Below are 16,669 nucleotides of genomic sequence, written 5' to 3'. Positions count from 1 at the left end.
GCCACGCCCCAGAAGCTGCTGCGGAGCAGAGAGAGGGCATTTCAGGCTGAACGCATGGCATCGGCAAAGGAGGCATTCCAGAAACCCTCTGGGGAGCCATCTTGGCAGGGCTCCACCGGAGCCTCACCCCAGCTCTTTCCTAGCACAGAGGCCACTGGCACTTCCTGATAAGGTGTCATGATTTCCCGCCTTCCTTTCCAAGTATCAGCTCCCCAATTTGTGGGGATTTTATTAAAAACACACAGTTAATGGCTAGGAAAGAGGAGGCATTTTTGCCTTCTCGCTCCCCACCCTGAGCCCCCTCACCGTCCCCCCCAACCTCCCGGCTGGAATGTAGCCATCAAAATAAACATAAAATGCAAAATGCCCGAGCTGAGTTATTACTTGTGAGGGTGCTGGGAGAAAAATTTATAGCAACATTACAGTGTTTTGTTAGAAATCTCTTAATGTACCAAAATGGGAAGGGGTGTGTGTTTTTTATTAAAATGTTACACTCTATAAATCCGACCCGCGGGAAGAACACAGGTGGCGACGCGGGGACCCAGCTGAGGAAGCTGTCACTTCTATCTCTGAGCAAGCTGTCGCCTCTAGTCCTGGTCCTGTTCTCCAGCTCTGGGAACAGCCTCTCTCCCCAGCCCTGCTCCCTCTCCTCATCCTTTCCTCTCTCCTTCCCTGGAAAAGAGCTAGGTCTTCCCACACGGTCCTCACCCCCCGGGAGAAGAAGCCAGGAAGGGGCATAGAGATCGGTGCCACACTTCCCTTGGGGTCTGGCAAAAAGTTGCAGTTTTCTTAAAAGGCCTCTCAGAGCCGCGGAGCCCCTACAGGGCCTTTATGAAGTCTGTCTGATGGGAGGGAAATTTCCTGTGGGTCCATTTTCTCAAATTTAGATTCTGGCTGATGCTGCATTTTTTAAGAGCTTCGAGTACAAAAAGGCAGCCTGTGTCTGCCCCTAGCCTTCTGCTGTGGAGTGCTCTTCTTCAAAAGGGGCCAGAACGGTGGCTTCATCTTTTCCTCTTAAGCACATGTGGGGGTGTCTTTCCTTAAAGAGAACGGTGCCCTGGGGATGGTCGCTTTTCTCTCCATCTTTCTGGCTGTGGCACGTACATCGGATTCCTTGCTTGGACAGGCGTTCGGGAGTCCCTGAAGGTGTATCTAGACTTGCAGGTATGCGTTTGTACTGAGTTAAGTGGTAGCCCCCCCCCAAAAAAAAGCTATGTCCATGTCCTAACCCCCAGTACCTCTGAAGGTGACTTTATGTGGAACCAATGAATACTTATATAGTTCAGTTAAGTAAATGACCTCAGAGGAGATAATCCTGGATTCTCCAGGTGGGCCCCAGATCTGATGATGTGCCCGTAATAAGAGTCAGGAAAGGAGATGCAGAGAAGAAGGCCATGTGAAGAGCAAGGCGGAGATGGGAATCATGAAGCCCCCCGGGAATGCCTGGAGCCATGGGGAGCTATAAAGGGCAGGGAACGGTCCTCCTAGACCTCAGACTGCTGGCCCCCAGAGCAGAGAGAGAATACATGTCTGTTGGCGGAAGCCACCGAGGCTGGGGTCATTGGTTACAACAGCCCTGGGGACCTAAGAGAGCCCCCATCGGCTGCCTCTCCAGGAGGAGTCCTCAGCCTTCAGCAGATGGTTCAGAAGTGGCTCTCCAAGAGCTGGTAACTATCAATGATGCAAATGCTTGTGCGAAATTGTATGTGTGGAGCCCTCACTCCTGCTATGAGAATGGCACCCAGCATTTGGATGGGTGGGACATCAGAGACCCTCCTTGGGCCTGCTTCTCCAGCTTCCTGCCCCATCACCCCACCCCCTGCTCTCTCACAAGCACACTGACTCCTGAGTCCCAGATTCCTCTCACTCCCACCCACCTCCTTGGTGCCTTAGTCCTCTGGGGTCAACTTTGCAAATCATTGTGGAAACTGAGCGCTTTTTAAAAGCATCCAAAAGAGGCGTCAAGAGGGCCTGGAGCCCTGGTGTCTAAGTTGTCTGCCTGCACACAGCGGGGTTCTGGGAACAGCTGAAAAAGGAAAGCAGGTCCTTTCAGGGTACTGAGAATGTTCTGGAACTAGAGGTGGTAGTTGTACCACATGAAGAATGTACTAAGTGCCACTTGTAAGACTGGTGAGGCATTGTAAAGGAGGCAAATTCTGAAATGGCTGGATTGGCCACACTTGGGAGTGAACCAGGAGGCCCCGGAGCTCAGGGAGGATGAGGAGCTGGGAAACCCGGAAACTGGTCACCTGACCACCACTGGAGGCAGAAGATCATCGATGGTGAGTTTGAATGAACTGCCCATTCCCCCAAGCCCTGCAAAACCTGCTCTGTCCCACATAAGCGTCAAGACTGGAGCAAGGGGAGCACTGGCCCAGGGACCTCTGAGCCGACCAACTTTCCCAGTAGGTGCAGACCATCCGGGCACTTCACAGATGAGGACCGCAGGCGCAGAAAGGAGAAAGCTTTGCCCAAGGTTGCATCTCTGCAGGTGGGCACTCGCACCCGCTCTGCCTGGCTCCAGAGCCTGTGCGCTTTCAAACACCCCTTGGAAAATGGACTGGACCCAGAAACGAATTCAATTTAGAGGAAGCAGCTAGGAGTTCCCACGCTCCTGGGGAGGAGGGAGCTGTTGGGGGTATAGGCTGAGGGCGGAAGCTGGGAGTCCCAAGGAGGCCCCACAGCTCCTCTCAGCACAGAAGCAGGGGAACACCAGCGCTGGGCTCTACAGTCAGGGTTCCTCCACCATCAGCTCTGCAGGATCTGCCTTTCCCTGTTTCCGGCGGGCGGGGCCTCTTCGTGGCCTGCACCTGCCTCCTAGAGTGAGAACCCGGATGTGCAGAGGTGTGCCAGGCCCTGAACTGGCACCCAAAATACACCTCGAAGGGACACCCGCAGCCCGGCTCCTGGGGCCTCACCCCTGCCCCCAGTAGATTTGATTGTTTCTTTTATCTTGGTAGCCACCTGCTTGGTTTCCCAAGTAGATTCGAGTCAGTCTGTGAGCGCACCTTAGGTTCTCCCAAGCGCAGGGGCTTGGTGAATCCCGCTGCTGTGCTGCGCTTCCCGCTGAATTCGCCAGTCACTGCCCCTGCTCCCCACGCCCCATCCCCACACACACCTCTCAGCTCCGGGTGGACAGGTGGACTTTAGAGGTGTCCGCAGTCTCCCCACATCTGTGCATTCCCGGCAAGGCTCCCCTGCGTACCAGGGGATGCGATCAGGCCAGCTGTGTGCCTGCAGGTCCCAAAGAGGGAAGGACCACAGGCGGGTGGGAAAGAACCGAGAGGTCAGGTCAAAGGCGTCCTAGGAGGGAGCTGGGAAGGCTGGGAGCCAGGGAAAGCAGGAAGCAATCAAAATATAACTACCCCCACTTATTAAGCACCTACTATATGCCAGAGCTGGTTATATCTGTCTCTGCTTCTGTCGCTGGTGCCTAGGGTTATTCTAGATCATCTCTCCTCCATTCTTCTCCGCCCTGCCCTCCCCCCAGCCTCCCTCCTCTCCGCCTCCCTCCCTGCCAATCACAAGCCTTGGGATGGGGGACTGGAATGTGCAGTGGGCTGCCTCCCTCCCAGGACAGGTGCAGGGCCGGGACCCCTCCCTCCTGAGGCTGGCGGCTAGCAGCAGAGGGGGTGCAGGCTGGGGTGCAAATGCCTAACCCTGGTTCCCTTTAGGTGAGATCGTGGGGTACCATGGCTGCGGGGGCAAAGATACCAGGCCTCATCTCTGGCTTGCAGTGTGACTTTGGGCAAAGGGTGTCCCTGTCTGGGCTTCCATTTTCCAGGCTGTAAAACAGGAAGTGGACTCTCCCCCACAGGGGACTGGGGAGCTTACAGAGAGGACCAGCCATGCGAAGGGGCTGCTGCTCTAGGTGTGAGGTGGGCTGGAGCCAGGAGCTGGGGGGCAGCAGACACCTTCTACCCTAGCCATGCCCCCCCATACACACTCAACCCCGAAGAACACACACACACCCCACCTCCTGCCTTCACCAACTTCCCTAAGGTTCCATTCATTGGCCTCTTCAGTCCTAGAGCTTTGAAAGGACCATGGCAGGCAGGAGTTGGAGTCAGAAGCGAAGAAAGATTATGACCCATTTTCCAAACCTTGAAGGGCAGGGCCCTCGATGGGTCTTCACTGATTCTTTAAGGCCCGGCTATGATCATTACATAGCAATGTCTCTGGAGGTCGTTATTGCTGTTATTGGACAATACCTTAACCCAGCACAATCCTATTTCATCCTTGTAGCTATTTGTATGGAGCAGTTACTGTTTGTATCCCCATTTTATAGGTGAGGGAACCAAGGCCCAGGAAGGAAGTCATTTTGCCCATGTTACACAGCCAAAAAGTGGCAGTGGACTGGGGTTCAAATCTGAATCTAAAGCTGAATCTGAATCTCTTAGACCACGAATGCAACTGCCACTGGGCATTTTGCTGCTCCCTCCCTTCCCCTCCTTTCCCAGCCCCAGAGGCCTCCCTGCTGCCACCCACAGACTCCCCAGCCAAGCTCTACCCCTGAGAACATCGCTGGCAGCATGGAGACCAGGTCTCCCAAGCTTTTGAGACATTGTTGTTGTTATTTTGTTTTTTGTTTTTTGTTTTTGTTTTTGTTTTTCCACGGGGCTCACCCAGCAAACCACTGCCTGGGAGCTCGCTCCTGTGCCTAAGGAGGGTCGGAGGGCAGGGCACCCCACTCTGCCCAGCGCCTGGCCTGAGCCTTCAGACTGGAACCCCAGCCCCGCGCACAAAAGCACACCATGGGCCTCGCCCTATCTGTCCCAGCCTGGAGGCGGATCCCCAAAGAGCTTGGGGGTTTGGGGCGGACTCATAGGTGTGCCTTTCCGCATAGGGCGGGCGCAGGCATGGAGGGCGCAGTTAGTGCTCACGTGAACGAAGAGGTGCCCTGAACGCAGACTCCCCCCACCCCTGGCTGACCGGCAGCACACACAGGGGAGGCGGAGTGGGTGTCCTCCTGGCCCCAGCCCAGGGCCCGGGGAGCCGGTGATCGCACACTGAGGCCTTCGCAGGCCCCGCTAAAGCCCGGTGGTTACAATGCCCGTGTTTTACAAGGATTATAAAATCGAACAAAAAAAAACCGGAACCCTAGAGAAGTGGAGCGATCGGGACAGGGATTTCGCAGGCGAGGAGGAAGGTGGCGATGCAGGCTCCCCCATCCCGTGGGACCTGGTCCCCCAAGACCTCCCTGCCAGTCCTCCCGAGGGGCTCAGAGCGCCTAAGCCACCCCCAAAGGGGGCTTTCGCAGGGAACCTCGGTGGGACAGTCTCCCTCCCACACCCAGCGCCCAGGGAAGCGTGGGCGCTGAAGGTACTCTGCGCTGCCTTAGGGTGCAGGGGGTGAGAGAGGGGGGGACAGAAGCAGTGTCCGGAGGCTGGGTGCGGGCGGTGGGCGCTGGCGCTGCCTTCCAGGCCCAGTGCCCTGATTCTTCAGCCTGGCTCCCTCCCCCGCAGAGGCCACAGCCTCCCAGCGCGGGGCTGTCCGGATTCGCGCTGTAGTGCCCGCTCCCGCACCTGGAGGCCTGGGAAGTAGGAGTTCCTCTTCGGGCCCTGCAGCCAGGAGGCATCTGGAACCTTCCAACAGCTGCTCCCTGAGATCACCGAGCACCATGCTGGGTTGCGAGGTCACCCAGGACGCTCCGTGGTGCGGAGAGGGCTGCTGCTAGTGCCGGAGTCCCAAGTACCCGCCTTTGCAATTGCTTCACTTCTCTGTGGCTACGCTTTTTAAAAAATATGTATTTTATTGATTTTTTACAGAGAGGAATGGAGAGGGATAGAGAGTTAGAAACATCAGTGAGAGAGAAACATCCATCAGCTACCTCCTGCACCCCTCCCCACACTGGGGATGTGCCCGCAACCAAGGCACATGCCCCTGACCGCAATCAACCCAGGACCCCTCAGTCCCCAGGCCAGCGCTCTATCCACTGAGCCAAACCAGTCAGGGCTGGTTCCACTTTTTCGGTGTTTTTAATTGCTGTAAAATGACGGGAAGGTACCCACCGCGGGGCTTTTGTGAGACTGCAAAAGCCTCTGTGCAAAGGCTGGGGTAGCAGCTGTCTGACACATAATTGCTAAGATGCTATGCCCAGAGTGTGAGATTTGTGCATTGGGGTCTGTAGGCTGGAGGGTTCCTGGAGCAAGATTCCTGCCCGCTGCAGTTGTCCAGAGTGTCCTTTCAGCGTCCCCACGCTTCTGAGCAGCCTTCGCGTCTGGCTCTTACAGAGTGACAAGTGGCAACTTCCAGCCAAGTGATGCTCACACTCGCTGAGGCGGGGTGGTCCCCTGTTACCCACACCCGGAAGTCAGGTGGCGTCTCAGCCCTAATGCCAAAGGCATCTGCTGGGTGGAGCTGGGGTGCCCCCACCGCATCTCCACTGTTTGTCCAAGGCTGGGGCAGAAGGCCCCGGGGGCTGTGAGGACAGAGCTCAGACCAAAGAAGTGAGTCTAAATGGGTCCTCCCCTTTGGAAGGAAGGGGTATCTGCTGTGCCTCCCCCTTCAGGGACCTTTTAACACTCTCAGGAGCAGTGAGCAATGCTCCTCTGGTTCATTCATTCATTCATTTATTGACTCATCCGCCCTTTAGTTATTCACTCAACAGACATTTACTGAGACAAAGAAACTCTTCTTCAGTAGTCGCCCTCCCAGGCTGTGGGCAGAGCCCAGGGAGCCCACGGAGGGGAAGCTGCTTCCCGGAGGGCTGAGCCAGAAATTCAAAAGGGAGGGAGAAGGGGTGCCCTGGGGTGCCTGCCAGGCGGGAGGGTGCGGGACTTGAAGCAGAGGGCCCTGCTGACCCCCACCATTCCTGGTTCCATTGGAGTCATCGGAAGTGCAAGGAAGCTCCTGGCATGTCCGGGGTAGCAGGAGAAGATTAGAGGAAACCAGTAAACCAAGGGCAGCCTTAGCTTCGGTAGAAATAATATGCAGAGGCCAGAGCCAGAACCAGCCTTCCACACCCTGGAAGTTGCCAGATGGCTGCAAGGGTGCTGCGCCTGCCTGTCTTTGAGGAGGAACTGAGTGGGAGTGGCTCAGCTTTCAGCTGTGGGTGGATGGGTGGATGGGTGGGTGGGTAGGTGGGTGGGTGGATGGATGGATGGGACAGCCGATGGACGAACAGATGACTGAAGGCTCAGCACATAGAAATAATCAGCTACTGCAGAAACTAGTTTGGCTCAGTGGATAAAACCTGCAGACTGAAAGGTCCCAGGTTCGATTCCCGTTGGAGGCATGTGCCTCGGTTATGGGCACATCCCCAGTGGGGGGTGTGCAGGAGGCAGCTGATCAATGTTTCTCTCTCATCAATGTTTCTAACTCTCTATCCCTCTCCCTTTCCCTCTGCAAAAAATCAATTTTATATATATATATATATATATATATATATATATATATATATATATATATATATATTTTTAATTTTTTTTTTAAGAAATAATCAGGTACATTAATTAGCATTCTCCTCAGAACGGTGTGTTTGAAGAGACTTAGGGGATGGACTCAGGTGGCATTTCTCTTCAGGCAAAAGACTTGCCCAGAATTTTCTCATTGGTTGCAGGCAAACCCGGCAGTGCTTCCCTCACAGGTGCACACTCACTCTCTCTGAGTCCAACTCTAAGGTCCAACCTGGGAAAAAGGGTTCCAAGGACACAGGATGGATTCCGGCTGAGGACATCAAATGCTGAGCCCCAGTGTCCTGGGTCTGAATCCCCTGGATGGATAGGGAAATGTGGGACAATGAGGCAATAACTAAATAAGTAATTACCAGGCATGGCTCAGTGGGTGAACATCAATCTACAAACAGGAAGGTCCAGGATTGATTCCTGGTTGGGGCACATGGCTTGGTTGCAGCTCACTCCCCAGTATGGGGCATGCGGGAGTCAGGCAATCGGTGTTCTCTCTCATCATTGATGTTTCTCTCTCTCCCTCTCCCCTCCTCTCTGAAATCAATCTATATATTTTAAAGGTGCATGTGGGTGGGTGGTCAGAGGCAGCACCCAAAGAAAGCAGGAGGCAATGTTTTGTGTTGAGTGCACACAGCGCAAAGGTTCCTGGGAATATTCCCTAAGTGCAATTATACCCGTCTTGGGGTCATTCCTCCTCTGATCCCACCCTATATGTCTTGCTTCATATAGTCTTCCCCTGGGTCTAGGCCTGAAATTGGGGGTGGGGAGAGTGGAGGGGTTGCTGCCCCAGCTGGGTGTTTGCAGGCTGCTTCTGGGCACAGGAATGGAAGTAGCCTGCTCGCTTGGAACTCCTTGGCAAAAATGTGCCTCTCAGCCCCCAGATCGCATGGTGCTTTCATTCATTTATTCATTCAACGCTCCTAAAATGAGTACCTACTGTGTGGCAAGCCCTGCACTGCTCTGAGAGAACTCCCTGTTGCCATCAGCTTCGAAGAGCCAGCCAGCGCGCTCTGAATTTTGTTGTTTGATTCACGAAGAGGGAGAGGGAGAGGAAATCAAAGAGGTTGGGAACTGGTGCCTTTGCTGGGCAGTGGAAAGACCAAGGGTCTGAGCCCTGGTTTTAATATTTTTCTAAAAATATTTGTGGGGATGCCCGGCCAGGCAGAGACTGCCCTGGGGGAACCTACAACTAGTGAGATGGAGATGAGCACCCACCATGGCAACCAGAAGACCATGAAGCCCAGAGCGCAGATGCTGCCAGTTGAAACACTAAAGCAAACTGGGACTGATGGGAAGGCTTCCTGGAGGAAGTGACTCTAGGTGGAACCTAAATCATTGGTGAGACAAAAGTGCAGCAGGCCCAGGCTGGTGTGGCTCAGTTGGTTGAGCACTGCCTCATGCACCAAAGGGTCACGGGTTGGATTCCTGGTCAGGGCACACCTAGGTTGCAAGTTGGATTCCAGGTCAGGATGGGTGCGAAAGGCAACCAATCTGTTTCTCTCTCTCTCTCTCTCTCTCTCTCTCTCTCTCTCTCTCTCTCTTTCTTTCTCTAGTCAATAAAAATATTTTTTTTTTAAAGTGCAGAGTAGGATTAGGGGATCCAGAACTTGGCAGGATCGAAGAACTGGAAGAAACTGGCTGGACAGGAGCCAGGTGGTGATGGCAGACTCAGCTCACCCACTTTTTGCTATCTGAGTATGGAAAGTGAATTGGTGTCTTTGAGTATCAGCATACCCTTCTGCAAAATGGCCTGGACAAGGCAAGCATCTCCAGATTGCTGGGAGTGTCAGGAGGAAGGCCTGTGTCTGGCTTCAACACAATAAATGCTCAATAAATGCAAGATCCTATGGGCCTTAGGTCTGTGAGCCAGAAGGGTGGATGGATGGGCAGCAGGAGAGGGGTTCAGGATGGGCACCCCTGGCCACTGTTTGAGGAATATCTTTATTAACGTTCACTTCAAGGTAAGCCGCGATGGGAACCAGATGTGGGATCACATGGTCACACTGAGGCAGGGCAAGGAGCAGAGATAGCACTGGAGTCACACTGGGGTAAGGATTAGTCGGGATGACATTGAGGGTAGAAGCAACCCCCAACCCCATCCGGAGATTTTGTTGTTGAGAGATCAGAAGATTGCTTTCTGGCCTGTGTTCCTGGTTTCCGGGCACTCGGGCCCTCATTTTCCTTTGCCTCTTCAACTCTGACCCCGCTCCCAGCCTCCCTGGAGGAGTTCTGTGCAGAACTGTGCAAATGAGCGCCAGCACTCCAGCTAGGTACTTCCTCAACCCCGGGATTTTCCCTGCACTTTATGGAGAGCTTCTCTAACGGATCTCCTTCAGCGGAGTCCTTCCGCAGCGGGGAGACCTGTTTCCTCTGTTCTTTGCATTTCCTCCGTCCCAAAGGTCCTCCCAAGTTGGTGACGGGCTAGCTTCAGCCGGGGCTCCAAGGCTCCCTGCCAGCTGTGTAACCTGGTGATCGCACCTCTCTGAGCCTCCATTTGCTCGTCGGAAAATCGGGGGCCCCAATCTCTGTTAAGTGTGGAAGAGGCTCAGGGCGCCGCAAACATTCTTTGCCCGGCTGTGGCGGGTCCCAGGCCCCCGAGGAGGCATGCGTTGGTCAAGGAAACCACAACCCATCAAACCAGAGATCACAGGCCGCCTCACCCCCACCCGGGCAGTGAGCAGGTGACAGGGCTGCCATGGGGCCCAAACTCCAAGCTCCCCACCCAGCCGCCGGCCAGAGAGTCCAGGGGCTGGGCGAGGAGGGCAGAGAAGGGAAGAGGCCGCTCTCTGAAGCTTCTGAAAGTCGGCCCAGAGGAGGGCTTCTCAGGGGTCGAATGAACACAAGTCCCTCCGCGCCCCTAGCCCGAGCCCCCACCGAGGAAGGGAACAGCCAGACGCGAAAGGGGCCGCGCACGGGACTCCGGCGCGTGTGTGCGCATTTCCAGGAGGGACTGACAGCGGGGAAGAGAGACTGGAAACAGCGGTAAAGGCACCCGCGGGGAAGCCGGCAGCTGTGCCGCCAACACAGTCGCGCAGAAAGTGTGCAAAGGAACGCCTGCCCCCGAGGCTAACGGCCCATCTGAGTCCGAAAGGCAAAACCTGCTCGGTGCTTTTTATTATTATTATTATTATTGTTGTTGTTGTTGTTGTTGTTGTTGTTTTTTAATATGTCATTACAGTTTTGCATGCCTCCTTCCCCTAGGCCAAAGCTGGGACCAGATCATTTCAGCCCAGCCTCCGGAGCCTTCGGCTCCTCGGGTGGATTCCTTAGGATTCTACCACAAGGGAGAGGCAAGAAAGGGCGGGCAGTGGAGAGAGTAGGAAGAAGGGGTGGTGGGGGAAGGGGTTAGGAAGGGGGGAAGAAGGGAGAAGAAAGGTTTTGGATGAGGAAATTCACTCTCTCTATTTCTCCCCCCCACCACCCCTTCAAAAAACCTTAAGAGGGTTTTGGGAGATCAGGTCGACTTTCCGAAACATCTGAATCTTTTTACTGCACTCGATTCTTTTCCTGGGCCAGCTGCGGAGGGGAGGAGGGAGAGGCGAGAGGGAGAGAGGGAGGGAGGAGAGAGAGAAAAAGAGGGAGAGGGAGAGAGGGAGAGAGGAAAGAAGGGAGAGAGAGAGAGAGAGAGAGAGAGAGAGAGACCGAGACCAGGAGGGAGGAGGGAGAGGAGGAGCAGGCCCGCCCGGCTTCTCCAAACTCGCGGCCAGGGCGCGCGGTGGCTTCCTCCCCGCGCTCCCGCTTGCGCCCCCGCCCGCCGCCCGCCGCCCGGCCGGCATGAACGCGGAGACCTGCGTCTCTTACAGCGAGTCGCCAGCCGCGGCCATGGACGCCTACTACGGCCCGGTGCCGCAGAGCCGGGAGGGCTCCTCGCCCTTCAGGGCGTACCCCGGCGGCGAAAAGTTCGGCGCCACTTTCCTGCCCGCCGCCGCCGCCAAAGGGCAGGGGTTCGGGGACGCCAAGAGCCGGGCACGCTACAGCGCGGGGCAGCCGGACCTGGGGGCGCCCCTGGAGAGCGGCGCCGGGGCGCGGGGCTCCTTCGCCAAGTTCCAGCCGCAGCCCCCCGCGCCGCCGCCGCCGCAGCAGCCCCAGCCGCAGCCGCAGCCGCCGGCGCAGCCGCAGCACCTCTACTTGCAGCGGGGCGCCTGCAAGACGCCCCCGGACGGCAGCCTCAAGCTCCCAGAGGGCAGCGGCGGCCACAACGCGGCCCTGCAGGTCCCCTGCTACGGTGAGTGCACGTGCGGGGCCCTCGAGGCCGGGGACCCCGGGGCTCCTGGCTTCGGCGCCCGGGAAACCTCTCCGGCTGGTGGGAGGCAGCGGTTGCTGGGCTGAGGAGGTGCGGGCCGAGCAGCGGGCGATCCCCGGTAGAGAAATGGGGATCCGATCCGCTGCCCACAAGGAACCGTCTTGCACCTTCATCTCTACCGTCGCCAAGGCCAAGGAGCGTTGGAGCTGTTAAATCCCACTTGGAGTTTGTTTCACCCACTCTTTGCTGTTTCCCCAACCACTTGCTCTGCTCTGCCTCCAGGCCGGCTCCGCCGCGGCCGCTCCGCACCGGCTCCAGGCGTGCGGGCAGCGGGAACGGCTGCGGCTCAGCCCGGGGCGCAGGGGTCCCGGCGGCCAGGGCCTCCTCCCCGCTGGTCTGGAGGCTCCTCTGGCGGCGCCTCCCGTGGGAGCGTCGCAGGTGCGGAGCGCAGTCCTCGGAGCGCCCGTCCGGGATGCCATGGAACGAGGGTGCCACACGGATTCGGGTCCAGAGTCGCCTGGGGCCGCGCAAGACCCGAGTCCAGTGGCCACTCGAGCGCGGCTGGTGGACCGGCCAGGGAGGTGGACCTGCCAGGGTTCCGGAGCGTTTCTCTCCTGGCCAGCCCTAAACCATGGAAAGATGGTTTAGGGGTGACCGCAGGGAGGCAGAGAGCCGAAGATCTGGAGGGTGATCAGTGCTGGGGGAAGAGGGACGTTTCTTGGTACTGATGGGCCCTCAGAGAACCGAGCCCTGAATGACCTCCAGGCCCTTGGAATGCAGGCCTGGGCCCCAGAGCTCAGTGGCCATAGTGGAGAAGAGGGCCTCTCTCTAGGGCGGCCTGAGCCAGAGCAGTGAGGAACCTAAGCCCTATTTTCCACAGACTGGGAATTGGTGAGCCCCGAGCTGGGAGCGAGGGAAAAGGAGAAGCAAGGGGAAATTTTCTCTGGACTAGATACAGTCTCCCCCTGAGGCCTGCAGGCAGGGCCCTAAAGATGGGCCGGTGCTGACAGGGCAGTGGCTTTGGCTGAGCTGATCCAGGCCAGATGGAGAGGCACCAGGCCTGGGACAGACGTGGGACATGGTGGCGGCCTTGGCAGTGGAATAGCCTTAGGAAAGCAGCCCATGGCCAGCACTTTCTTGGGCTCAAACGCGATCTCTCTCGGGCTCAGCTTTAGTTCATTTGGTGGTTGTTGACATGCACAAAAATTCCCACAATCATACCCCTGTCTACACTTGCATTCTACACACACACACACACACACACACACAACCTCTTCTTCATGAGCCAACGTGGTCACACATCGGATGCGCACACTCATGTGGCCTTGCACATAGTCACACACTCCCAAACCCACAGGGCAGGACTGAGAGCAGATTTGGAAGGATCCGGTGGCCTTTCCCCACTTCCTCTGCCTTCCTGTTGGAACGAGATCAGGCCTTCAGATCACAGCGGCTCTCAGCTCACACAGGTGCTCCATCCACGTTCTGCAGCCAGCGGCTCTCTGCCTCCTGGCCTCACCCAGGGCCCTCCTCATCCATGACAGTTGGGACTATTAAGTGAGAGCAAGTCACAAACTGGGGGCCCCATGGAGGTGCATTGCACAACCCCAGGAGACTCCCGTGCTTTCTCCTCCACTGGACCCGGTTTTCGTGGTTTAAAGAAATTCGCCGGGGAGGCTGCTGAAGAGGCTTCCACTTTAGGCAAAGAGAGATCCCACATGGCTTCCACGTTCTTCTTTAGAAGATGCCTTCAGGTCCAGGGGAAAAGGGATAAGGGCTGGCCCCCTCTGACACCCACTCTGAGCCCTACAGGGCCTTCACATGCCAGCCTGGCCCTTCCTCTACTGGGGCTGCCCACACTGTGGCCTGAGAGTGAGTAACTCCCCACACCCCAGTCCTCATCTGCATCGTGGGGAGATAATAGGAAGGCCTTATTGGGTGGTAAATGTCCCCCACGAAGAGCGGAGTCTAGTCCACCCTCTTCCACATTCCCATCATGGGGGGCAGGGGGAGGCTCTGTGCAGTTGGGAACCTCTAAGCACCCAATTCTGAGGAGAGGACAGGCGCCTGCCCCGCTGTGGGCAAAGCCTTAAGCTGAAGGTTGGGAGGAAAGGCAGCTAGAATCGCAGGGCAGACAGGCTGCTCCCTGGCTGCCCGAGGTGGAGGCACTATTCAGGGCAAAGCCACAAACAACCAGCAGCTCTTCCCTCTTTTCCTCCTCTCAGCACCGTGCTTCCCTGCCGGGAGGAGCTCTCTGGTCCTCCTACAGAAGCGATGGGCACATTAGGTACAAGATCAGGAACCGCGGGCACCAAGAGGTGAGGCAGCGGGGACAAGAGCCTCTGGGGACACATCGGGGGTAGATTCTCTAGATTGCCAGCAAGGAGGGAAACTGAGGCAAGTACTTACAGCTGTTCTCTCCCTCACTTGTCAGACCCTAGGTTCAAAAGAGGAGAAATGAGGTTCAAGGAACAAGCCTCGGGAGCTTGGGGAAAGTGGGGCAGACAGGGCCCCGCGCTGTTGCTCAGGTAGCTTTCACCTCGCACCCTCCTTCCCAGCTCTGTTGCTCCCGGGTCGGAAGCCAGTGACTGCACGGAGCTCAAGGCCAGGTTCCTCCGGGACCTCAGTCCCTGGGAGCCACTCCCAGAGATCAATGGGTCCCCGCCTGTGAGGCACCGGGTCTGGGGGTAGGGGCCAACGCTGGGTCTCCGACAGACAGACAGCTTTGGCGGGATTTTCTGAGTCGCCAATAGTGGAGGTGAGAAACCCTCGCCCTCTCTACCGCTAACCCAGCCTCGGTTTTCCCGTCAGTACTAAAAAGGCGACCGGCTCCAGGAGCCGGCAGTCCCCTGCAGCGTGTTCACCAAGAACCAACAAGGATCTGGCCGGCTGCAGTTCCGACGACCTCCAGGGCTCCTGAGCCGCCAGGGCGCCAGCTCCTGGGTCTCCTAGCTCTGGGGCAGCACTTTGACCTTCCGAAGTCCCTTCCTATCCTTGGCCTGTTTTTGAGCTCGCGGGCCCCAGGAGACTCGCCAGCTTGGAGACTGAACATTTCTCAGCGGCTCAAACAGCCCCCTCGCCGCCGCCGCCGCCGCCGCTGCCGCCGGGGTGGAGGCTCAGGAACCTGGCCCTCAAACCCAGGACCAAACCCCGGAGCCGCTCCAGGCGCTCCAGGCCCTGCCATGCACCCCGAACTCTTCTGGGAGCAGCCCCGCTGCCTCTGTCTTTCGCTTTCGATTCGGTGCACGCAGGTTTTCGTTGAGCGCGGATTGCTACCCCGAAGCCACCGGCCTGGGCAGCGCTCCCCGCGCTGAGGTCCCGCCCGCTATCCCGCTATCCCACTATGCCGAGGCCGCTGGGCGCCCCTGAGGCCGGTCCTGATTAGTGGAATGAGAGGCACTGTTGAATACTCGGGACATTTATTTCCCCACGCGGACACAATCACTGCAAAATGGTCAACTCTGCCCCAGTCGGGTGGTGTTTGAAATTAGTCAAAGAACCAGCGCGGGGTTTGGAAGGGACCCGAAAGGCACGGGGAAGCCTAGATGTGGCAGAAGCAGTGAGCTCCTTGGTTGGTGGGGTGGGGTGGTCCGGGATGCTGGAGCCTGGGAGTTGTGGCATCTCCGATCCCCCTTCCTCCGGCCCCACAATTTTGGAGGAGAGGGAGCGAAGGAAGATGCTTTTAATTTTTTTGTTCTATAATTTCGATAGCCGCCAGCCTGCTCCAACAATCCCGCTTAAAACACCAATCTTCGTAAACAGAACAGAAGAACTAGCTTTATTTTTAAAGAAGTAATATTCTTTTAAATCGATCGATTTGAAGAACGTTTTCTTTCTTACAAATAGTTTACACGCAGCGCAGTCCCCACGGTTAAGTGGGACTTTGGAAGAACTGCGCGTGTGTGTTTGTGTGTGTGTGTGTGTGTGTGTGTGTGTGTGTGTACAGTGGTGTGAGGACCACCTGGGTCCTGCTACTCCGTTGTGTGTTGTGTGTGTATATGTGCGCGGAAACTTTGCGGGGAAATTTTTGGTAAGTTGTTCTAAGAAAATTACAGACCAGACCTCGGCGGAGCTGGGGACCACGCCTGTGCCAGTCGGTGGCATTTCCTTCGGGAGGATGACTTGGGAGGATGACTTTGTATGCCCTGCATTTGCGGGGTTCCCCATGCCACTGCTATGGCGGGAACCTCCCGCCTCCGCCGCAGCCACACCGCTGCTGCGCTCCGCGGAGATGCCCAAACCCGGAGCAACGCGCACTGCAGCCACCGGAGCGGTGGTAGGAAACCAAGTTAAAATACCCAAATACCCACATGCAATCCAGCCCGAGCCCCCAGGACTTTCCTTTTGGACAGAGGCAGGGCGCACTTTTCCTGGGAACCTACCTCTCCTTACCTTGGCCTCAACCCGGTTCTCTCCTCCCTCCCGCAGCTCTGCGCCCGAGGGCTTGCTTTGGTGGCACACGGGAACATTGAAATTCGTTCGCAATGGAAATACTGGGATCTTCGCAGTCACGGGGGTGAGGGGAGGTTGGACTCTCGTGTAATAGGCTTCACCGCTGCCGACCCCTGGACCAGGGGCTGGAAGCAGCGAGCGGGGAAAGAAGGGGGAAAAGGGGAAGCTGTCGGGAGCGCCCGCAGCCCCGCGGGCATGAAGGGGGGGACTCTGAGCGGTGCGCCTGTCTCTGCGAGCAGGGGGAGATGGGGAGATGGGGGAGAAGCTTGGCCGGAGGTGTTTTCTCCACTCGGAGCTTAGGCGTCCTCCGCTCCCACGACCCCCAGGGACCTTGGCACAGGCCCTGTTTGGGGACAGTGAGATCCCAGTCTGGATCTGAGCTCGCCGGCCAGGCGCCACCTGCCCAGGAACTTCCAGCAACTTCCCACAACAGCTATGGGGCGCCCGGGACTCGCTAAGGTGACAGGGAGCCATCAGACTCCGAAACCAAGACAGTGAGGCCCCGGCTACATGCGGAGTGGCTTCGCCCAACAGATGCATTAAAAGTGAAAGCCGCCCTTGGTCT

The 16,669-nt window shown here is 57.1% G+C and overlaps 1 protein-coding gene across 1 annotated transcript in view; it reads left to right on the top strand.

The window, feature by feature from the left end:
* The first annotated feature begins 11,053 nt into the window (after nt 1-11,053).
* ALX4 (ALX homeobox 4) overlaps nt 11,054-16,669 on the top strand; it is a 33,893-nt gene continuing 28,277 nt past the window's right edge. Inside the window, exon 1 of the mRNA XM_036428252.2 lies at nt 11,054-11,634. Coding sequence (XP_036284145.1) covers nt 11,184-11,634 — 451 coding nt within the window. The 5' untranslated portion in view covers nt 11,054-11,183. The remainder of the gene's footprint in view (nt 11,635-16,669) is intronic.

This window comes from Pipistrellus kuhlii, unplaced genomic scaffold, assembly GCF_014108245.1.
Source record: "Pipistrellus kuhlii isolate mPipKuh1 unplaced genomic scaffold, mPipKuh1.p scaffold_m20_p_9, whole genome shotgun sequence".
NCBI lineage: Eukaryota > Metazoa > Chordata > Mammalia > Chiroptera > Vespertilionidae > Pipistrellus > Pipistrellus kuhlii.
Note: the sequence above shows the minus strand (reverse complement) of the source record. Positions and strands in the feature narration are given on the sequence as shown.